The sequence below is a fragment of the Phyllostomus discolor genome, chromosome 3 (genome assembly GCF_004126475.2).
Source record: "Phyllostomus discolor isolate MPI-MPIP mPhyDis1 chromosome 3, mPhyDis1.pri.v3, whole genome shotgun sequence".
Lineage (NCBI taxonomy): Eukaryota > Metazoa > Chordata > Mammalia > Chiroptera > Phyllostomidae > Phyllostomus > Phyllostomus discolor.
In genome coordinates this window covers 89,179,738-89,203,453 of record NC_040905.2, presented here as the reverse complement: position 1 = coordinate 89,203,453, position 23,716 = coordinate 89,179,738, and the positions used below count along the sequence as shown (strand labels likewise).

At 46.0% G+C, this 23,716-nt stretch overlaps 1 protein-coding gene across 1 annotated transcript in view; it reads right to left on the bottom strand.

The window, feature by feature from the left end:
- Positions 1 to 3,629: 3,629 nt before the first annotated feature.
- The window catches only part of LOC114499302 (myosin-16), a 56,452-nt gene continuing 36,365 nt past the window's right edge, over positions 3,630 to 23,716 (bottom strand). Inside the window, exons 29-43 of the mRNA XM_028515369.2 lie at positions 21,657 to 21,902; positions 21,091 to 21,208; positions 19,634 to 19,761; positions 19,083 to 19,279; positions 17,489 to 17,621; positions 16,470 to 16,686; positions 15,549 to 15,685; positions 15,346 to 15,449; positions 12,624 to 12,816; positions 11,447 to 11,650; positions 10,305 to 10,430; positions 9,681 to 9,851; positions 8,610 to 8,810; positions 7,364 to 7,591; positions 3,630 to 4,036 (exon numbers count right to left, since the gene is read on the bottom strand). Of these exons, the coding sequence (XP_028371170.1) occupies positions 7,391 to 7,591; positions 8,610 to 8,810; positions 9,681 to 9,851; positions 10,305 to 10,430; positions 11,447 to 11,650; positions 12,624 to 12,816; positions 15,346 to 15,449; positions 15,549 to 15,685; positions 16,470 to 16,686; positions 17,489 to 17,621; positions 19,083 to 19,279; positions 19,634 to 19,761; positions 21,091 to 21,208; positions 21,657 to 21,902 (2,376 nt within the window). The 3' untranslated portion in view covers positions 3,630 to 4,036; positions 7,364 to 7,390. The remainder of the gene's footprint in view (positions 4,037 to 7,363; positions 7,592 to 8,609; positions 8,811 to 9,680; positions 9,852 to 10,304; positions 10,431 to 11,446; positions 11,651 to 12,623; positions 12,817 to 15,345; positions 15,450 to 15,548; positions 15,686 to 16,469; positions 16,687 to 17,488; positions 17,622 to 19,082; positions 19,280 to 19,633; positions 19,762 to 21,090; positions 21,209 to 21,656; positions 21,903 to 23,716) is intronic.

Sequence of the window (23,716 nt, the reverse complement as noted above, 5' to 3'; positions counted from 1 at the left end):
TTTATCTTCCAAGACTGGGCTGAATTCCTCTCCTGTAGCATTCTGCACTTACCCCCCAGAGGCCTTCCTAATCCCTAATCTAATTCTCATAACACAACTTTCCCTTTGGTCTACATGTCTGGTTACTATTTTTTGCCTATATTTAAAAGTTGGCTTTTTAAATGTAAAGAAAAGTTTTATGGAATCATTGCTCCAAAGCCACAGGACACATTTTTCTCTAGCCTAATTCAGAGTTCAGGAAGTAGAGGGAAGGATAGTTCCTTATGGTTGCCAGCAGGTTACCCCCCAGTCTTGTGATTCTGTCATAACTGAAGGTTGACTTTTTCACAACAGATCTCTAGTCCCAATTTCTGGTAGCTTGTGGGTGAAAGGGTTGGGGTCTTTGTGATGGTTTTGTGATTTCTGGAAACACTTAATGATAAGCTCCATGGGAAAGACCCAGAACCTGTTGGGTTCCCTACAAAGACCCAGGATTGTTTCACATGTGAAAGAAGCGGGGAGGTCATTGGTGTTTTCAAATGTACCCAGTATTTGTTTTAATAGGGTATGGTAAGACACACAGACATGGAAATGATGGTCATGAAGGAAGAACTCTTTATATTCACGGACACATCCCTAGAAGCAGGAGGCATAGCATGGCATGACAGTGCCACATGGGAAAGCATTGGGTTCATCAGGAGACAGGAGTGAGGGGAGAGCATGGGCATGAACCTTTATTGTTGGTTTCTATGGGAAGAACTGGACAAGGCAGGTTTAGGATTTGGCTAGTTTGACTAATTTCAGTGGGTTCTGTGGCATAGGGGCTATCTCTAGTTGTCTGGTACCTTGCTTTGTGAGCAGGGAAGGGAAACATTGCCTCCTTGAGTAGAAGAGCTAGGTAGAAGAGGTGGTTCAGAGTATGAGCTGTGGATTGGGTTAGTCTGTGTATCAAAGTTGTTTGCTGTCTCCAAAAACTGACAGTGTCTCCTCAGTCAGGGAGGCCCCAGATGCTGGAGCATGAAGAATATAAAATATAAGAAAATATAGTTAATACAATCAGTGATATAAAATTTAGCAGCTTTGAAACTTAGCCCAAAACATATAGCAAAACTATTTAAATGGTCTTTGCTCCATTTACTCTGGAGAGCTTGGTGCAAGTACCCTGATTTTAATTATTGTGGATACCAACTAATGTGTTATTTTGAAAGGCTGTGATTATATCGTGCTAGTCCTTCAAACTATTCTGAAATGATATGTCCTTAGGCAAAAACAGAATATATGACTAAGTAAAGTCCATTTTCTTACAAATATTGGGTCAGAAACCTTACCTCATCTCACGCAACAAAGAATTTGTAGCTCTGCCATTAACTGAATGGTCTTGGGCAAGCCACTGAGTTGCTTACATCTCCTTCTGCCCCTCCCCTCCCCCAAATGAGGAGCTGCAGTGGAATTCTGTGAGTGTGGGGGACTACGGGATGGACTAGCCTTCAGGAAACAATGATGAAGTCTTAAAACCTCATGGAATACTATGCAGCAGAAAGAAAGAAGGGACTCCTACCCTTTGCAACAGCATGGAAGGAATTGGAGAGCATTATGCTAAGCGAAATAAGCCAGGTGGTGAAAGATAAATACCATATGATCTCACCTGTAAGTAGACCCTAATCAACAAGACAAACAAATGAGCAAAAAATAACCAGAGACATGGAAATAAAGAACAAACTGGCAGTGACCAGAGGGGAGGGGTGAGGGAGTAATGGGGGAAAGAAGGCGAAGGGCCAAGTCAAGGAACATGTACAAAGGACCCATGGACAAGGACAATGGGGTGGGGATTGTCTTTGGGAGCGGGGCTTGGATGAGGCAGGGGAGAGCAATGGGAGGAAAAATGGGGCAACTGCAAGTGAACAATAAAAAAATTTAAAAACTCATGGAATGCCCCTTGCATTTTTCTAGCAAGACACCTGCTTCTGTCAGCCCAGCCAAGCCTCTCTTTGGAGGTCCAGTGTTGCAGTCCTATGGAATGCTAGATGAAACTTGGCAAAAGTCCAAGTGTCATGCACAGTAGGCTCTCTCCCAAGTTATCTTTTTAGATTTCACATTCCTATGAGGCAAATGCTGTATTATTCCTTGTTTAATAGTTGAGAAAACAGGAGGTGAGGTAGGTTAAACTGCCTGAAGTCATACTACTGGGAAAGGTGAAACCCCTATCTGTCTGACTTTAAAGTATAGGAATGAGCCTTAATTACAGAGGTGAATTCTAGATCAAAATAAGGGCAAAATAGAGGGAGACATAGTCTAGTTTAATATTAGGTGGGATTTTGACCCATGGTTGTTGGTCAAAATTGCAGTAGACTACATTTTTTTCACTGGAAGAGTTCAGGTGCAAATTGGATTACCCTTGTTTTGGAGATGTTATGGAGGGGAATCCCCAACTGCCTGAGAGTTGGACTAGACACCCTCTGAATGTGCCTTTGAACCCTAAAATTCTAACATAATGCTTAAGATTCTGTGAGTTGGTGTCTCCCAGGAAATTCACACACAGCAATTGAAGATATTACCACTAGAGGGCAGTGGCTTCACACTTGGTCCATTTTTCACAGAAGGAACCAAACAAGGTTCTCTTCTGGAACTTCCTAGAGAACAACAAATTCGGACCCATTGTAAGAGTGAAATGGGTCCATGTGAATATGGAAAGGGACCCACCAATAAAGTACTACTATCCCTTCTTCTAGCAGCCCAAACTGTGATTTCTGGCTGCCAATGGATTAGAGAAAGGTCAAAGCAGTAATTGTCAATGTGGAGACACCATTTCCAGACAGCTGAGGAAAGGTGCATTCTGAGGGCTGTGAACTGGCAAGGAGCCCTCAGAGTGTTGCCCCCTCCACCCCTGCACACTGAAGGCTGGGAAACTGAGGAGAGGAACAGGGTCGAATAGTGTTAGAAGGTGACAGCAGAAACTCTGCTACACTTGGAATGGTTGAAGGACCCAGGAATATTCAGCCTGGAGAAGAGAAAACCTGGAGGGACCATGAAAACTGTTTTGCATTAAGATTGTTCTGCAGGGTCCTAGGTATCAAAACCAGGGTTAGCAAGGGAATACCACCAGGAAGCAGGTCTCAGCTTGATTTAGGGAAGAACTTTCTGGCCAATGTCTGGGAGGACTACCTTGGAGGCAACTTGTTCTCCATCCTTTATTCACTTCCCATGTATTTACTGAGTGCCTACCCCATGCCTGGTGATCTCCAGCTGCTCAGGATATAGCAGCGAGTGAAACACACACAACTACCTGCCTCCATGGAGCTGACCTGCCCATGTCTGAACATTCTGGAAGATGCTGAGGTGGATCACTAGGAAGCCTTGTGGGTTATTGGCCTGGATGGATCTTAACATCCCTTCAGTGGATTCCATAACTTCCTGAACTTTATAAGTTCAGGAAGGTTGTCTTCATATCTCTGAGAATACTCTTTCAAAATTCGCAAAGAATTGCACTAAGACTGCATTGTTTTCATGGTTTGTATAGAAACAAGTCTGTGAATTAGGATATAGAGACACAACAGAACTCTGATATATTGTAAAAATTGCCTTTGGATTTGGAAATCTTAGAAAAATAAAATTTCTTTACTTAAAAGCAATCTCCAGTCAGTCTGTTTTTCATATTTATTTTATTTAAGCTGCATTGGGACAAGGCATTAAAATTGTCCACATGAAGAATTATTTCTAGGGAACAGCCAAGTCACACGGGCTTTACATATTCCGTCCTTGACATGAACATGTACGATCTCAACAGAAATAGACCCACTGTTATTGTTTCCCAAGGGCTTACACAGCTTGATGTGGTCTCAGAGAAGCCATGCTAATTTTAATCCCTCTAGTGGCTGGGTATTCACATTCCTGAGCCCATTTCCCCCACAGCTATCATTATTCTTTAGCACCTGTCTCTTTCTGGCTTGCACTTTCCTTTGCATAGTAAACATTCTCAGGAAGACCTAGTTTTCCATTTTCATATATTTTTCCTCTCAGTGGTCTGCTGTTGAGATCTGCTGTTGAGATCTGTATTACCCTAGAAGGCAAAAGAGAGAGAGGGTGAGACAATGCTTGTGGGCCAGAGCTGAGAGTTCTGACATTTTTGCCCTTTCTTGCTAGAAAAATGCCTGGGCTGCTTCTATAGGCTTTCTTCCTTGTAATGGACACCATTGGGTCATAACTGGCTCATTCTGTGTAAGGTTGTGATGGTTTAGGGGAATTTTCTTTGGGCTTAGTGTGCTCAAGCAGGTCTGAACTCTACATAGGCCATTGAAAGACCAGAGAGCAGTCTCTGGGATACAGTGCTCACCATGAGCTTGCCTGTGTTGTCTCATGAGGGCCCAAGAGGCTTGTTTTGCTGTGGTGATGTGTCTTCCCAAGAAAGAAAAGTTACTGCTCACTACATGCCACAAATGGATTTTGAAAATTAGCAAGATTTCCTTATGTAGATTATAGAATACTTGCAAGCAACAGAGCCTTTCACAGCCTCACCCATGCCTGTCCCTCTAGCTCCATCTCCCACACTGATCATCACTCTTGCCTCATCATGAGGCCCTCTTCTCCAGTCATGACTCACCCTTGTGTGAATCCCACCCCTGCACTGCTCCATCTGTCGGGCCTTTTGTCTGGAGTTCCCTTCTTCCCTTCTCTACCTGGTATGGCATCAGTTTTATTTATTTTTAATTTCCATTAAATGTTTTTCATTTTCATTTATTTTTATATCAGAGACATACACTTATAAAATACACTGATCATGGCCTTGGATGTCATATAGCCTCAACTGCTATAAAAATTTCTAAAAACTTCCTCTCTGTTTCTGTACTTCTGTTGTCTTGGAAGGTAAAAAACAGACCCTGCCCAGTGAGTGGCATGCTCTAGATTCTTGTACAGGTCACATCCACCCAGCCTCCCCAGGTTAAACCAGTCACTTTTTCCCTGTGATCCTTTCCCATGAGATGCAAACACCACATCACAGAACATTTGCTCACAACTTTATGGCAAGTGATGTGTGTGTCTACCTCTCTACTGGATTCTGAGCTCCACAAGGGAGGATGGTCTTTCTTATTCATCTCAGTATCCCATAGTACAGGCCTAGCCCATATTCACAGCTTCATAGATATTTGTGGGAATGAATATAATGCTACTTTGGAAAACCAAACTCTGTGGCATCTTGACTCAGTGCTGACCCATGTACTAGTGTGCTTAGGACATCTCATGGCTACAGATGGCATATCTGGCCCTATGACCAACAAGGGAAAATGGATGGGAGAGTGCAGATGAATTAAGACATGGAGAACAGACCCCAGGGACCCCAGCTTTATAACCTCTGCATGCTGTTGGCACAGCCATGTGGAGAGAGAGAGCGATTGGACCAGTTCCAGCAGACCTCAGGAATAAACAATCACCAAGCCAAGGCAGGGGTTGTACCTTACAAGGTGTCTAATTCTAGAGGCTAAGAGGTTAACAGGTAGAAGGAGCTGAAATGCCTCCTGACTCCATTCAGTGCAGGAAGCCTTATGAGTAACCCTTGCCAAGGTGAGAAATTAACAAGAGGAACTCTTTTCAGAGTTTTTTCCTGAAAGGAGATGGTTACACATTAATAGTAGACTCATCCAGAGGCCAGCCTCTGGTTTAACTTAATTTCCTGGACTAACCATTATTTAAGAGTTAGAAAATTAACAGAAAGATTCTGTATACAATTTTTTGTTTCCTCCCTACGCAGATGGGAAGAGTAGGCTCAGCTTGAAATCAGATGTCAATGGGGTTGTGGCTTTTGGCTAAAACCCAAATTGACCCAGTCCTGCAAGCCTGCTATAAGTGAGTGAGGAATTTTACTCTTACTGAGGGCTAATTCCACCAGATACTTGAACACAAGTCCAGAAAAAATTCCCAGAATCCATGGAGATTGAACATTGTTGACACATCAGCACTGAGACTCCAGCCCTCTGCCTCTCCCAACCTCACTCAAGTCCTTGATCTTGAGTTGTCCTGATTAATCCTAAACAAAGAGCAGCTTTTTCAATCTTCACAGCAATTAAGACAGTTTGCCTTTCCATAGCACAGGGCTTGGATGACCACGAGCAAGCCACTGAACATCTATGAACTTCTTTATTCTTTTCCTCACTTGAAAGAGATATACCTACTTCTCAGGGTAAATAAGACTAAAAAATATATATATACCATGTGCCTGGCTCCTGTAAAAGTAGGCAAAACCTCTGTTCCCTGCCTCAATATTTTTCTAAGGGACAATTTCTGCCATAGTACTTGGTTCTCAAACTTGATCATACATCTGAATCACCTGGAGGGCTGGTTAAACCACATGTGCTGGCTCTCCCTCTCGAACTTCTAATTCAGTAGGTCTGAGTGAAGCCCAAGAATTTGCATTTTTAACAACTTCCCAGTGATGCTGATGTTGCTGCTTGTCCAAAGGACTACATTTTGTGGACCATTGTTCTGGAATAATGTTTGCCTCTCTCCTCACCTTTCCCTTTCTTCTCTTCTGGGAAGAGGAATGATTTATCTTATATTTAGAAGGAGGAACCAGGAAGTCAGGAGTGAAGCCCATCCAATCTCTTCTTTTGGATCTACCTGAAGGGCTAATGAATTCTGTTTATCCCTCCCCTTGAAATGTGGGCTGCTCCCCAAGGAGCAGGGCTGTGGTTCTTAAGTTCTTAAGTCCTGCAGGTACCTTCAATTCTGGGGTGAAGTACAAGAATGTGCATGATGCACACCCATTAAATTCTCAATCTAGAACCATAGCATAAAAGCTTTTACATATTTGTCTCCTGCATTCTTTTTAAATGGCTCTGAATTAAGGAAAATAAGAATGAACTATTTTAAATTATCCCCTAAAACCCTACCTACACTCAGTGCTCAAGAAGTGGTGCTGCGATTATTATTTCCTTAATGTTAGAAATCTAAATTCAACCAGTATTGACAAAATCTTCAAGAACAATGACATTGTGGGGGATATGAAAGGTGAATATACATTGCCTATAAGCTTGCGAATATCTCTGTGATCATCCAGGGAAAACAAGCTTGTGTTTAGCACCTATTCGCCAGGCCTACTGTCACGTGGCATCATCAGACATGGAGCCTACTTTCAATGAGTTTCCCCTCAGATGGGGATGCATGATGACTACCAGCACCTGTAGTACAGGTAGACAGCATCACATCTGAGAGTTTTCAGATTCTAGAGAGGGAGTGTTGCAGTTGAAGGGACAGAGAAACTTTGGGGTTCTCAGTGTGTGTGATCAGGGCACGGCAGACTGGAAGCCAGGAAGCACAGAAGTCCAAAGGAGCAAAGCAGGAGCAGGAAAGGTGAACTAGGAAAATGATCATCGTGAGTGGAATCCACACCTACCGGCTGTGGGCTGGAACGCGGATAACCTCATTCCTCAGAAAGGGTTTTGGAGGAGCCTGTCTTGGACACCTGGATGATTTCCACGGAGGTGATGCCTTTGCCAGCCACACGGTGTCTGGTGCGCAGTTTGTTCAGAGCAGTCTCCGCCATGCCAGCCCGCTCCTCAGCATCATCTAGCTCGTGCACAGTCTTCCTGTAGCGAGCCAAGGTCTGGTTGGCCTGCTCCTCCTGTGACAAAGACACAGAGGAAATGGGTGTGAACCTGGCTTGTTCTGGTTAATGGATCCATTCTACAGTGTCATCTAAGAATGTAATTGTTGTATAAGGTTTGTTACAAAACATAGCAGTCCTGGGTTGTCGTCATCTTCCAGTTTACCACAGACAACCATCTTCAACACTCTTAGTTGATTCTTTTTGGCTTAACATCCATATTTCTAAACCAGATGTGCTCTGTTGTGGCTTCTGTCATTTGTGATTTTAAGCATTAGTCATTGGGTCCCCCTTTGAAGTTGTGGGTTTAGTGTTTCTCCTAGCCCTTGCTATACATTTCCCATCTCCTCATCTTCCCAGTAGAGTCATAGTTGTTTAGACCATATCTACTACGTGCCTGGACTTTATCAAGCATTGGGGAAGGGCATTGGGTGGATGGGTGGTTGACTGATTCAATGTGGTGGCTCCAGAACTTGCAGGAAATGACAGCAGAGTCCAATATCTATGTCTTGGGTGATGGTGGTATAGGATTGAGACCTGAAGCCACCATTTGCTAACCATTTGACTTTGACTTTAACATTGAATAAGATAGCATAAATACCCTACAGTGGGCTGTTTACTCACCTGTGAAATGTACTAAAAATATCAGCTTTCCTGCCCCGCATCAAGAGGATTAAATAAGGGTGGGTCCTTGTGTTTAACAGTGTGACCAGGAGGGAGAGGCTATCTTGGCAGAGGCCACAGGGGCAGTGGAAGCAGGACAAAGGAAATTAAGACCTTCCCCAGTTTTAGAGCATACCCTGCAGAGGGCACCTCAATTAACACAGGTGTTCTTAGAGGCTAAGTTGGTTTTTACATGTTCTTATTGTCAGTCCACTTTCAACATGATATTGAGGATGCAGTGCCATGGACATGGGACTCATGGGAGTTGTCTTGTGGCCAATACTTTATTCCTTCCCTGTGGTTAATTCTAATCAAGCCTAGAGACCTGGGCTGGGAAGGGAGGGGGAATTAGGGACACGTGGGAACCACCTACCGCCTCTTCAATCTGCCGCTTGTAGACTTTCAGCTTGTTCTGCAACTTCTCCACCAGCTCCTGCATGCGCTGGTTGGTCTTGTGGTCCTCCTCTGTCTGGAAGACCAGCTCTTTGAGGCGACGCTCATTCTTCCGCAGCGTCTTGACTGTCTCCACATGCCGTTTCTGCTCGCCATCCAATTCTGTCTCTAGTTCCTTGATCTGAGGAAGGAAGAGAGGAATGTGACTGAGGGAATGTATGTTTTTGAACTTCAGAGCGCAATGACATTGAATATGGTGTTGTGGCTACATTGTCCACTTCCTTCTCAGAGGTGAGCAGGTGAGCAGATGAGCCTTGGACAGGAGGGTAGGGCCCTGATGTAGCTGTCAGATGATGACAGTTCCCTGAGCCTCAGGTTTCCTCCTCTGGGAAATGGAGGAGGCAGGGGTCAGGAAATGTAACTGAACCTCCTGGGCTCTTCCAACTTTAACATTCCAAGAAGTAAAGACTAAGGTCCAAGAAGTAAAGACTAAGGTTACTTCCAAGAAGTAACAGACCAAGAAGTGCTCTAACTGGGAGAACTCAGTTGGTTGGGTGTCGTTCCACAAAGCAAAAGGTCATGGGTTTGATTCCCGGTCATGACACATGCCTGGGTTGCAGGTTCATTCCCCAGATGGGGTGAGTATGAGAGAAAACTGATTGATGTTTCTCTCTCTCTCTCTTTTTCTCCCCGCTTTCCCCTCTGTCTAAAAATAAATACATAAAAAAATCCTTAAAAAATAGACTTGTTTTAAGTAATAAGAGAGGAGTAATGTTGGAAACCGAGACTGGGAACAAAGAAAGAGGAAGACTATTGGAAACTGCTCTGCTTGGGGCCTAAGGACATTCCGAGGGAAAGATGACAGGGAGAGGAGACCTTCATATAAATAAATGAAAGCTGTGTCTCAATTTCCTTTCCCTTCCTAGCTCTGGAATGACCCAGTTCCTCATCAAGTGCTGGGCACATTTTTGTGGGGAAAGACCTCCTCCCTCCTCCAGCCTGGCCACGTCTCCCGTCTCTCTTTCCTGGCTCAGCGCTGTGCTGCCCTCACCCTGGTTTCCAGCTTCATGATTGTGCGCTTCCCTCCTTTTAGAGCCAGCTGCTCGGCCTCCTCCATCTTGGCCTGCAAGTCTTTGATGGTGATCTCATAGTTCTTCTTGATCTTCTCCAGGTGCATGCAGTGGTCCTGTTCCTGTCGGAGCTCTTCTGCCATGCGGGCGGCCTGTGGGAGACGAGGAGAAGAGCACGAACTGAAGCTGGGTCTCCATGCAGGCTCCTAGGACCTTTGAGTGACAAGGAACCTTGTCTCCCAGTCTCTAGGAAACCAAGTGGCTGACTTGTAGAACCTCACTGACACACTGCTGGGGTTTGGTGGAAGGGTGCTCCATGCTCCCATATCCTTCCAAGTGCATGGGGTGGAGGCAGGCTCCTGCACTCGCAACTAGGCCTTCCAGTCCTGTAGACTCCACCAGCCTTATCATGTGTAGTGTGTAAGTATTCCCCCAGACGTTGGGCTCCTCAGAGCAGGGGCCACGTTCCCAGGGCCCCATGACTCCATGGTGACTCATGAGGGGGGGCTGGCCTTCCCTGCCTATGGTAGCTGGGTCCCCAGCAGGTGGCCTGGCGTGGCGTGCCCAGGCCCCTCCCACCAGCAGCAGACAGTGCACACACTTACATCCGTCATGGCTTTCTTGGCCCTCTCATCGGCTGAACGGAACTCACTGATGAGCTCCTCGTGCTCGTTGGAGATGCGCTGGACATCTGATTCCAGCTTGCGCTTGACCACCAGGAGGCTTTGGTTCTGGAGAGGGAAATGAAGGAATCACTGCAAGACAGGAGTCCACACAGCCCTTTTGCTTCCAGGAAAGAAACTGATTGTCTCCCAGATACGCTTGCCAGACCCCCTAACAGGTGATAGTTCTGGGACCCTGCTTGGGGTGAGGATCTCTCCCCTGTATTCTTCTCTGAGATTTAGAGTGGAACATGCATCATGAGGAGCCCAGGAATGACATTATTTAGGCCTGGGGAGGATGGCAGCTGCAGAACAATCCTGAACTCAGAGGTGCGAAAACCCAGGTTCAAGGTTGGCTACTTCCACCTATGTGGATAAGTTCCTTACCTCTAGGCTTCAGTTTACTTGTCTCTAAATGGGATAATTCCTATATGTCCCATGTACACTTTTTTTCTTTTGGTGAATTCAAATGAGATCATGAGTAAGAATTAAGCCATGCCTGCAAAGGACTGCACTGTGAGTAGTAGTAAGCCGTACTGGTGTTATCACTAGTAGCCGACGGGTGTCCCCATGTTGACAATGGATAAACCACTCAACTTTATGGGTGATGTTTTTTCATTTGTAAAGGAATGTCAGACTTTGGAATATTTTTGATCCCTTTTAGTTCTGAAGTTCTAGCCTCAGCTATACTGGGGGGGTCCTTAAAATTGGCTTAATAATCAGAATCTTCTGAGAAGTTTCTAAAAGTTTAGCCTTCTGGAGTCCCACCATAGACCCACTGGCTCAGAATCTCCAGGGAAGACTCTGGGAGTCTGTCTTTATAAGCTCTACACAACAGTGTGCATGTAGTTAACACACTGTGCTGTACACTGAAAAATGGCTAAGATGGTACAGTTTATGTTATTATTATTATTTACCATAACAAAAACAAATAAAAAAAAAAAAGCTCTGCAGGTGAGTTCTGAGGCCTTGACGAATGAGGACACTAGCTGCCCCTGAGTTCTGAGGGGAGCCCGTAAGGTTTGGGCACCATTCTTGGCCCAGTGTGGGTTTGCATGGCATTCCCCAGGGAACCACTGTCTTACCTGGACATTGACCTCGTTGTGTCGCTCTGTGATCTCCACCACCTCCTGCTCCAGCAGCTTGCGAGAGCGCTCGCTGCCCTCCAGGGCTGAGCGCACCTCGTCCAGCTCCGTCTGCAGCAGGCTCAGGCGCCTCTCCTGCAAGTTGTACTGCTCCCGCAGCTCCTCGTGCTGCCTGGCATCCTCATCCATCTGGACCTGCAAGTCCTGGGGGGGCAAGAGGGCATGACCTGAGTCCATCCCACAGCCTGGGGATGGCCAGGATTGAGGTGCTATGACCTTCACAGAGCTGGCTCAGGAGGGTGCCAGGACTGGGGTGGTAGGGAAGTGGAGGCCACAGAGGAAGAGAGTGAGTGTGAGGTATAGACCTGCTCTTGGGGAGTTCTCAGCCTAGTTGAGGTGTAGCTGGGTCATGGTACAGGTGACCAGAGGATTTGTCCAGCAGGGAGTCAGCATGAGGTCAAGGCTTTACTGATAACAGAACATCTGGTGGTTTACAGCAGGACCTTCTCAATGAGGCCTTTCTCAATAACCTTTGACAATTACACCCTCCTTTGGCTAATCACCATCTTCCTTTCCCTGTTTTGTTATCTCTCCATAGCACTTACCATTTTTTAATACTACAGTTTTATTTATGTGTTGCTTATTGTTTATCTCCTGAGATAGTTTTTGTTTTGTCCATTATCCTCCTCTTAGCACTTAATACAGCACCTGGGCAGGGGAGGTATCCAATAAACACGTTTTGAATGTGTGGCTTCAGGTATGCATGCTTTAAAGACCAGCCTGATGAGGAAGAGTGACAAAGGATCTCAACTCTATTTGTGTCTATTTCTGAAGGTGAGTAAGTAGTTGGTGCGTGGGTATTTATATTTTTTATTTTTCTATGTCTGAAATCATTGATAGTAAATAAAAAATTATTTAAAAAATCAAGACAGGTCCAACTTCCTGTTTTCCTCCTTTTTTCTCCTATTCCAGTGGTCCAGGATACGGACTTCGGTGGTTGGGGCCTCTCATTTACACAGTCTCCAATCTCCTGCTCCCTGGATTGCCAGCCACCCCACGTTCTCACTCTCATGCCTTTATCCTGGCTGAAGACATGCATGATGTTAGCTTCCTACAAGCCTGCGGGCTTGGGGTTGGCTTGATTTGTGATTAGTTCTTCCCCCTCCCAGATCACTACCTTGATTTGCTGTTGTAGCCTTTTCAGTGTCTTCACAAGTTCGCTGTTGTTCTTGTTGGCATGGTCCAGCTGGATTTCCATCTCATTTAGGTCAGTCTCCATCTTCTTCTTAAGCCGAAGTGCCTCTGCCCGGCCCTTGGCTTCCGCCTCCAGGCTGGCCTGCAAAGACTCGATAGCCCGCTGGTGGTTCTTCCTGAAAGTCCAAGCAGAGACGGTGTTGGTGTACTGGACCAGTTCAGTCTATGCTATATATATATCTCTCTTCAAACAACAGTCATTGTAATTGTATTTATTTACATATTAATTTTGTTGTAATCAATATAACAAACATTTTCATAAAGCCCTCATATAAGCTGTATTAATCTCCTTTTATAGGAGGGGACCAGAGGAGATAATTTATATGTAAAAAAAATTTGTCTCATTGAAGCAAATAAATGATTAGCAGGTTAGGATCCTGTCCCCTGCCCCACTCACGCTGTTTTCATCTCCACTACACCCACGAACACCCACTATGTTCACTCACGTTGCTGGATTTGCAGCCCCTTGAGGTGTATTCAATTTCCAGATATGGGCAAGGGTATCATGATGTTCTCAAAAGTGAACAAAATCAGGATTAACTTTGACTTAAGAATAAATACAAGCAAAACCCAAAAACGTGTTGAAAAAATTAAAGAAGATCTAAATAAATAGAAAGACATTCATGTCTTAATATTATTAATATGGGATTCAATGCATCCAGTCACAAAGGACCACATATTATAATATTCTGTTTTTATGAAATGTCCAGAATAGGCAAATCTAAAGAAACAGGAAGTACATTAGCTGTTGCCTAGGGCTGGGGATAGTGGTGGTAGTGGGGAGAAGGGGGGTATTACTGCTAAATTGATGTGAGATTTCTTTGGGGAGGGGATGAAAATGTTTCAAAGTTATAGTGATAGTTGAACAACTAAAAACCGTTTAATTTTTTCCTTAACATGGGTAAATTGTAGAGTATGTGAATTATATATTTTTTAAAGATTTTATTTATTTACTTTTAGAGAGGGGAAGGGATGGAGAAAGAGAGGGAGAGAAACATCCATGTGCAGATGCCTCCTTGGTATGCCCCACTGGGGCCCTGGCCTGCAACCCAGGCATGTGCCCTGACTGGGAATTGAACTGGTGGCCCTTTGATTCGCAGGCCAGTGCTCAATCCACTGAGCCATGCCAGCCAGGGTGGTATGCGAATTATGTCTTAATAAAACTGTTGCACACATACACAAATATCCCATTTTACACTGACACACATGCCACCTAGTGGCATAGCTAGAAATTTAGGGTGAGGTTCAGGTTCAGCCTACTGCCTGTAGAGTCATCAGGCTTCTCCTCACAATATGCTTTCATACATATACTTTCATTTAATCTTTATGACATATCTCACAGATTTTTTTCTGATTTTTTTACTGTGGCAAAGTACACATATCAAAATTTACTATCTTAACTATTTTTCAGTGTACAGTTCAGTGGTATTAAATACATCCATAATGCTGTGTACCACCACAAACCATCTCTAGAACTCTTTTCATCTTATAAAACTGAAACTCTATACCCATTAGACCATTACTCCCTCATTTCCTCCCTCCCACCAGCTCTCGGCAAACACCATTCTACATTCTGCCTCTATGATTTTGACTACTCTAAGAACTTCATATAAACAGGATCACACAATATTTGTCTTTTTAATAAATGGCTTATTTCATTCAGCATAATGCCTTCAAAGTTAATCTATATTGTATGATATATTAGAATCCCCTTCCTTTTTAAGGCCAAATAATGTTCCATTATATGTATATATCACATTTTGTTTACTGATTTGTCAATGGACATTTGGGTTGCTTCCCACACTTTAGCAGTTATGATCAATGCTGCCATGAATGTGGGTGTACAAATATCTCTTTTAGACCCTGCTTTAAATTATTTTGGGTATATATCCAGAAGTGGAATTGCTAGATCATATAGCAATTCTATTTTAAATTCTTTGATATATGTCTATTCAAGTCCTTTGCCCACTTTTGAATCCCCTTACTGTTATCCACAGCAGCTGTGCCATTTTACATTCCCAGTACAGTGTCCAAGGGCTCTGGTTTCTCCACATCCTCACCGACACTTGTTATTTTCTATTTTTTGGACAGTAGCCTCTGTAATGGGTGTGAGGTGGTATCTACTGCATTTTGCCATATGTAATGTGCATTTTTCTGCCCAAAATTTTTAGGGAAATGTAAGGATACCCATTATACATGGGTATAATGATTACATACCATGGGTATAATAATGGCTATAATAATCCCATGTATAATGCACACAAAAATGTGGGTGCTCATTCTACAGGAAAAAATACAGCAATTAGAGTTTTGATTTGAACTTTTCTAATAACTAGTGATCTTGAACATCTTTCCACATGCTTAGTGGCCACCTGTATATCTTCTTTGGAGAAATGTCTGTTCAAGTCCTTTGCTCATTTTTGAAATGGATTATTATCTCATGGAGTTTTGTGATGAATCACTAACATACAACATTTCAAAGTGTTTGTAAACCCCATCTGCATAATTACCATTTAACAGATACAGAAACTGAGGTTCAGCTAAATTGCCCAAGGTCACACGACTAGCAGGTGGCAGAGACCAGGTTTCTGGGCTCTGCTCCATTACGCTACCAAAGTCAGCCTCCCATCCTTTCAGTGTCATACCTTGTAGCTTCAAATTCTTCTTCTTTCTCATGAATTCTTCGGTCAATGTCAGCTTTAACCTGAGCCAGTTCCAGCTGAATTCGAATCACCTTGCTTTCTTCAACCTGCCAGGAATGTAAACATCAGTCTTTCTGGCTAAGTGTGTGTGTGGTCCCTGGCCAAGTATTCAGCCCCCAAAGATCCCCAAACAGCCACGAGGTTACCTCTAAGGAAGACTCAGCTTCCTCCAGGGCCACTTGGAGTTCTTCCTTTTCAATCTCCAATTTTTTCTTCAACTTCTGCAGCTCATGCACACTCCTTCCTCCCTCACCCAGCTGATCAATCAGCTCCTTTATCTCCTCTGAGAAAAAAATATTCTTGTTAATAAGGCACATGAGGACCACGAGCGGCCCAGGGTCGTGGCATGTGGCACAGACATTTCTGCACTGGGGCCAGAAGCAGGCACTCCTAGCCTCACTCTATCAAAAGAGAAGCCATACACTTCAAGTCCTAGATTCATGGAGCATCAGGGCTTGAACATTGGAGAACAGTGGATCCAAGCTCCTCTTTTCATAGATGAGAGGCTGAAGCCCAGAGAAGAGTAAACAAACACGGAGTAGCTTTAGGGCCAGTGCCTAGGACTCCCAGGGTGTGTCAGTTTTATGTGAAAGGCCTTCCTTTCTTAGAGACACTCTCCACACAGTACCCCCACATCTCAAATTCCAGCCCCAAACTCATACGTAATAAATAATATGCATATGTATATTATTTACATATGACAGATGTCAGGGCTCAAATAAAATCTATTGAGCTCTTATTTGTGCCAGCTACTCTGCTACATGAAGACTTGACATATTTTATCATATTTCATAGGCACAACAACCTTACAAGGAAGGCAGTATTATTTTCCCATCTTACAGAGGAGGAAACTAAGGCACAGAAAACTTAAGTAACTCACCTGCCTGAAGTTGTATTACTGAATGCACAAGTGCTTCTACAAAGTGCATGCCAGACAGTTAACAAACATTTATTGTGCATCTACTATGCGCCAAGTGCTAACCCATGATGTGCTCTTTTGCGGGGAGGAAGCAGACCCTGCCTGTGGGTTTGCACCTGCAGGCCCACCCGCCTGCCCTTAGATTCACCCTGTAGAGTCTTGTTCTCCTTCTTCACGGACTCAAGGTGCTCCAGGGACTCCTCATAGGCTGTCTTGATCTTGAAACTCTCAGTCATGTACATGCGGCACTCTTTCTGGGAACTGTCCAGCTCCACCTGCAGCTCCTCGCACTTCTGCTGCCACTCAGCCAGCATCTTGTCAAAGACCCGCTGCTTCTTGTCCAGGGCGGCAGCTGCAGCATTGGCCTAGGGAGAGGTAGGGATAGTCTCTGGGGGTCTGACTTTTCTGCCCCTTTCCCCTCCTTCTGCCCCCTCCTATCTTTGCTCTCCTTCCCCAGGGACTCTGATGGCCACAGACTTCTTGGGTGTTGGGATGTAATTCAACATTTCTGGCACAAACACAGACTAGGGAGACAGGAAAGAGCTACATGCCAGTTCTGAAACTTCTGCTACTAGATGTGGCCTCAGGTGGTCTACCTTATCTTCCTAGGCTAGAATTTTTTCAGGTATAGAATGAGGAATCTGGGCCACAACATCCCTGCCCGATTTATGGCATTCACCCAGTTCCCTGCAATGTGTTTCTCTCTCAGCCCCTCACAGCTGGCATGACGCAATGGTCCTGTGTGGACCCAGACCAGGTTGGTGTGTGCACTGAAAATCTTAGTTCGGCTGGAGACAGGCAAATCAGTCTGAATCAGGGATGCAAAGAGGAATATTTAGCCATACGAACTGTGTGGGATGTGGTTCTGTGAGAGAAAAGGGAACAGGGACAATATGTTACATGACTTACTGAGACTGTTTTATCCTTGTCATGGATCTGTTTAAATAGTGGCTTGTTGAGTGTTAGGATCTTAGAATTATGAGTATATATAAACACATACTCAAGCAGGAGCCTGTGTCTAGTGAGCCTGTATACAAACCCTGCGTTTCATCCTCTTGGGCTACTGTTTCTTCCTGATCACCCCAGACGCGTGCTAAGTCTCATCCAGATCCCCGTGGGCCCTTGGACCTGACAAATAGGCAGCCTTTGAACTTTTGACCCTCTGACCTTTTCCAAGTCAATGGTGAGGTCCTCAACTTCTGCCTGGAGTCTCTGTTTATTTTTCTCAAGGGACGCGGCCCTTGCCTGGGCAGCTTCGGCTGTCTCTTCTGCTTCCTGGAGCCTGGCGGCCAGTTTCCTCCTGTGAATGAGGGCAAGAGGGGCTATCAAGGAAACATAGGAGCACACAGGCAGGGGGGCCCGGGGTGTGGCGCCGAGATCTGGTGTCACGATGGAAAAGATGCAGACAGAATGTAGAGTGTTTAGAGGAAGCAACCACTGTCCATTCATTATTTCAACAAATACTTCTGTGCCAACTATTGTTCTAGGCCACAGGTGGCAAACACAAGGCCCATAGGCCGAATCCGACCCTTCACCTTGTTTTATCCAGCCTGGCACCTTGTTTCTACCTGGCAGCAGCTCTGAGCTCCTTGCCCCTAGTTAAGGACTAGTTACATTATACAGTCCTAAAATTACATTTGACCCTTTGAAGACATCTGTGATGTTGATGTGGCCCCTGGTGAAAATGAGTTTGACACCCCTGTTCTAGGCATTAGGGAAGTAGCAGTGAATAAAAGACTCCAAGATCTCTGTCCTTATGTTAATTCTGTTCTAGACTGGGACAGGCAGTACACAGCATGTGGACATAGTACTATGGAGAAAATAAAGCAGGGAAGGGGACACGTGAGCAAAGAGAGAGGGAGGACTGTGTGTGTGTGTCTGGGGAAGAAGTACCAGGCAGAGAGAGATGAGGGACAGAGATTTAGGTTTAGCCCAGAGTGAGAGCAGGCAGCAATAGAAAGTAGAAAAGGGCTAGAAGGCAGGAGGTGGGAGCTATAGGAAGGCAGATTTAAGCTCAATATATGATGAGATTTTAGATAGAAGATTTGCATCAGCTGGAGGGCACCGTGGTTATTGCTGTCCTGTCACCACGAATTCCAGTGAGTGGAAGGCACAGCAAGCAGGCTGGGGTCCCCTTTGTGCCTGGCACAGGGTGGCTCACACATAGGGCTTCCCTGGGTGTGTGGGCCCCTGGGCACCCAAGTAGCCTCTTCTTATGCAAGAGGGCAGCTGAGGGCCACATTCACAGCATGTCCACTTTTATTTCCTCAGGCCCATCAAGCAGAGTGTCCACTTCTCTAGTTTGTGGATGAGGAAGAAAGCCCAAAGGACTTGAAGACATTTACCACAGAGCTGAGGGAAGGCAGAGTGGAAACCTTTGCCACTGAGTGTGGTCTGTGTACTGCCGGTATCACAGAGAGTCCACCTCTCGCACCCACAGGGTACTGTGGAGGGTTCCTGCACACTTCAGAGGCAGAGAAGCCCTGCCCGGACCAGAAGCCCCTGCTTCTGACTTCTCTGTCTGAGCTTGAGCACTTCAAGGCAGAGGATGTAGGTGAGAGAGCCCTTGAAGATGGTACCTGAAGGCTGGCAGTGTAAGCAGTGGGCTCCCCTGTCCAGACACTCATCCCCCCTTTAAGAGGAGCCAGTGAACAGCCTTCTCCCGGGCACAGCCCTGGCCTCAGCTGTGGCTGATGGTGAGGTCCCCAGCACCCACCCACCCACTTGGCCTTCCCCCTGTCCCAGCACAGGGTGAGCTCACTTGGTCTCTTCCAGCTCCTCGGTCCTTTGGATGGCATCGGTCTCATACTTGGTCCTCCAGGTGGTCACCTCAGTGTTGAGTTTGGACACGAGGCGCTGCAGCTCCGACTTGCCTCCCTGCTCCTCCTCCAGCTGTTCCTTCAGCAGGTCCAGGTCGTGCTTGGTGTTTGCGAGACTCACCACAGCTGCGCCACGAGACTGTGGGCACCACATGAGCCTGTCAGAGGCCCACTGATCTCTCCACGCCCCTGCCCGCCCCCGGGCCAGCACTTAGATGTTTGTAATGCTGGCTCAACAGTGCAGCAAGTAAAGGGGAAAAGACACATGATTCCATAACCCTAGTAGTCATCAGGGGGTTTACTTTCCTTGTCTTTTTCCAATTACTATCCACAATATATATCATGTCACTGTCATACACATAGCATACTTCTGTTTCGTAGTTAACTTTTTTACTTGCTAGTGGATTGAATATTTTTTACGTTCCTTCTATATCTTCATAATCTATAACCTTCTCCAAGGAGGCAGTTCCCCCACCTGCACCCCCAAACAAACCTTGGACTCTTCATCCAGCTGCCTCTTGTAATCGTCCACCTGTGATGTCAGCGAGGTCTTCATCCGCAGGATTTGATTGAGTCGGCTCTGCGATTCTTCATATTCCCGGCTCAGCTCACTGTTTTCAGCTAGGTGAGAAGAAAATGGGAGAAATATTGGATGAAGATCTGGCTCCCCAGCCCAGATGCTAGGGTCCCCCAGGGCAGTGCCCCCGAAGTGCCCAGTAAGTATGGCAGTGTGGCCGACTGAGCTGGAATGGGGAGCACAGTGACCACCACACCAGCCACCCTAATTAAATCATCCCAGGAGTGGAGCAAGTTCCCCAGAGTTGCCAGCATCCTAGTGACTTGCATGGGGTAAAAGGCTTCTTTTAATGAAGACCTGATCCCTGGCTGGAGATACGGCAAAGGAGTTTGGAGAAGACAGTGGGGTAGAGTGTGTACTTTCTAAACTGTATTTGCCACAGTCCCAGAATCAGCCATACTCCTGTCATTTGTGGACTGATCGCTGGGGCCAGAGGCCAGGAAGAGGTGCATGAGTCAGAAAGGAAGATCAGGGCTCCTGGTTCTGCTCTGCAAGTCATTAGTTTTGTCACTTCATCTTACTGAGCTTCACTTTCCTCATCTGTCCAGTGGGGATATTGATTTTCACGTGTGTTCCGGATGTGGGGAATGAGGCTGAAGGATGCCCGCAGGTTCTCTGCTGTCACAGCGGAGCTTGTCTAACTGGCTCCCCCAAGGAGCGTTAACTTCTCTCAGGGAGTGCACCTTGGTTTGACTTACTGTTCATGCTGGTCAAAACCAGCCTCTGCAAAGTTAAGTATAGTGGCAAGTTCCAAATTATTTGAGTCCCAGAGATGTGAAAGATTTCTTCTAATAGAAAACCAAAACCAAACCCAGAGGTTGCAGTATTGTTGTCCTGTAGGACATTGACCAGTTTTGTATCTAACTTAGCCAAATTTCTTTAGTCTTCCTCTCCCTGCTGACTATGTATCAGTAAATCTCAGCCCCTTGTGCTCTTCAAAGGCAGCATTGTTCTTCTGGCTCCCTGATTAGTTACACGTGTTTGCTTTACATTAGTATGTGGGTCATGTTTTAAAATGTTTATAAAGTGTCAGTGTGGCTGCCCCTCCTGCTGATCTCACAGGATGCTTGGGAAAGGACACCCTATTTTACCCTGCTTGGTTCCCTATCTTCCCCTGCTTTTGGTACCCTATCTTCCCCTGCTTGGGAGAACTGCTTTGGTTCTCTATTTTACCCTGTCAAATTGTGACTTGGGACACTCAGAGGGTAAAATAAAATCTCCTCATCTCATCGCAGAGGATGTGAGTTTTCCAAAACCAAGAAAACTCTGGGGAGATGACCTAGGTATTCTTTCAGTTTGCTTGCAGATCCCTCTTCCATTCCTTCCATTCCTTGCATTCTTCCTCAGGGAGCTGCAGTGGGGACTGGACTCACCTTGGAGGCGGGTCCTGATGGCATTGATTTCTGCCTGGTTTCTCTCCAGCTCAGCCACCTTGGCATTGGCTTCCGATAAACTGTCTTCCAACTTTCGGACATGGGCCTCGGCGTTCATCTGCTCAGGAAGAGTGCATTTGGTGGGGAAATGGGGCCAGGCTGCATGTACTAGGGGGAGCGCAGGCCAAACCCTCCCTGCTTAGTTCCCCTAGTTCAGCCTCCTAGGTTTCCAGCTCCTTGAGGATATATTCATATTAATGTAATGTAATCTTAATAGTGTGCATTTATTGAGTTTTTCTTATGTGCCAAGAACTTTTATAGTCCTTCCCAACAGTGCTATGAGGTAGGAATTATTATTATCCCCATTTTACATAGGAGGAAACTGAGGTAAAATTAGGTTATGTGACTTGGCCAAGGTTATAAACACAGTTGGTGGGGGTCTGTGATGGGTTCACCTTGGTTCCGACTAAAACATGACTGGGACCTGGTACGGGCTCAGGAAATATCCGTGCAGGAGCCAATGCCTGGGCACCTTCCTGTGGCTCTGGGGGTGGGGCTTCCCTCACCTTGGACTTCTGCACAGTCTCCATGCTGGCGTTGAGGTCGTCAATCTCCGCCTTCATGACCTGCTTGTCCTTCTCCAGCTTGGACTTGACCCTCTGCAGGTTCTCTACGTGCTCCGTCAGCTCGGCCATGGAGTCCGTGTGCTTCTTGCGCAGTGTGGAGGCCGTTGCCTCGCTCTGCAGGGCCGCCTCCTCCAGCTCCCGCCGCAGTTTCAGCAGCTCTGCCTCTCGCTTGCGGTTCTGTTCAATCTGGCGTAGAGCGGTAATAAGGCTTAGCAGGACTGGCTGGCACTGGTCTCCTTGGGGTGGATACTGCCTACCTGATCAATGGTCCTCTGACATTCCTGCACCCCACTAATGAGATGTCCTGATTGAAATATCAGTCCTAAGCTTCTAGGTGGGCTGCCCATAGGATTTTAGATAGTGTTGTGTGTTGAAAGATATGTTCAAATCTCAACCCCAATACCTTATGTGACCTTATTTGGGAACAGGGTCTTTGCAGATGCAAACCAATTGAAATGTTGTACTGGATTAGGGTGGGCCCTAATCTGATGACTGGTTGTCTTTACAATAAAAGGGAAATTTGGACCCAGGGAGACACACAAGGTAAAGGTCACGTGACCACAGAGGCAGAAACTGGACGATACAGCTACAAGCAAGCAGCAGCGGAGATCGACTGCAAACCCTCAGGAGCTGGGAGAGAGGCCTAGAACAGTTGTCTCAGAGCCTTTGGAAGGAACCCACCAGGCAGCCCCTCATCCACAGCTTTTGCTCTCAAGGCTCCCTGTTGTGCTCTTAACTCCCCGGACTGCTAGAGGTAGTCCCTTTGTTAAAGCCCCTCATTCAAACTATCTGGGACGACTTTGTTTTCTGCCAGGATCCAACCACAGCTGGGTACCTGATTCAGACCAGCTCCCGAAAGAGCTGACATCCTAGGATGATGATGGTGCAGGACGTGGAATCCAGGGGCCCAAGGAAAAGATGATCAGCCTCCCAGTGATGAGACTATTTCTGCTCTCTGCTCTGACCCAGGGTCCACATTTGCAAGATAGCTGACTACATGAAACTAGGAGAGTATCATGTGGCTTCTGATGGTCCCCATGATGCCTTCGTGTGATTGGAGGAACATACATTCCCCTCCAGGAGGAATGGTCCAGATTCCAGCCCCCATTTTCCTGTTGGTGGGTGCTCTTGGAGTGTGGGGTCACCCCACCATATTAACCTTGTCTTTATTTCCTGTATTCTGGTGCTCTGGCTTCTGAGGCTTTGCTGGCCTCCAAAAGATGGCCCCCTCCCAGAATAAGCTAATCCCTAGAGATAGCAAACGACTCAATTTCAATGACAAACCAACTAATCTAGAGCCCACACCCCCAACCCCTTCCTTTACAGATGGCTCTCATACTCTCAGCCACTATCCACTTGCCCTAGTCACCCAGGGCCGGGCACCAGACAACTGGAGTTGGCCCCTATGCCCCATAGCCCTCTGAAATCATCTGAACTAGCCGACCTAAGCCTGCTCCCAGGCCTCAATTGTTCCTTCCTTAGAAACCATAATAGAGGCTCTTGCCCACAATTCCCCTTCTCTCTGCCTCCTGACTGACCCTGCTACTTCCCTGTGTGGCTCTGCCTGGTATGCCCCCTCCTTTTGGGAACTGTAACAAACTATACTTGACCCTTAAACCACACAGGTTTTAACTGCACAGGTCAATTAACTGCAGTCAATTGAGAAAAAGCTGTGTATGAGTGGACCCATGCAGTTCCAACCTGTGTTGTTCAAGGTCAGCTGTAGTCTTCAATAGCAAGCCTCTCCTCATCTTCTGGCCTTGTAGTACCTCAGATTTTCTTTTACTACACCGTTTTAGAACACCCACCCTCTGCATTCAATCCAAACCCTGCTTCCATCAGTGCTGCTGAACGAAGGAGCCCCAAAAAGAAGTGGACCAAACCAGCCCCTCTCTTGCCTACTCTTTATTATTAATGGGTGTCTCCTCATGCTGGCCTCAGGAATTCAACAAAAACTGGCTGGTTTTTATCCCACTATTCATCACCCAGCACTTTTTTTC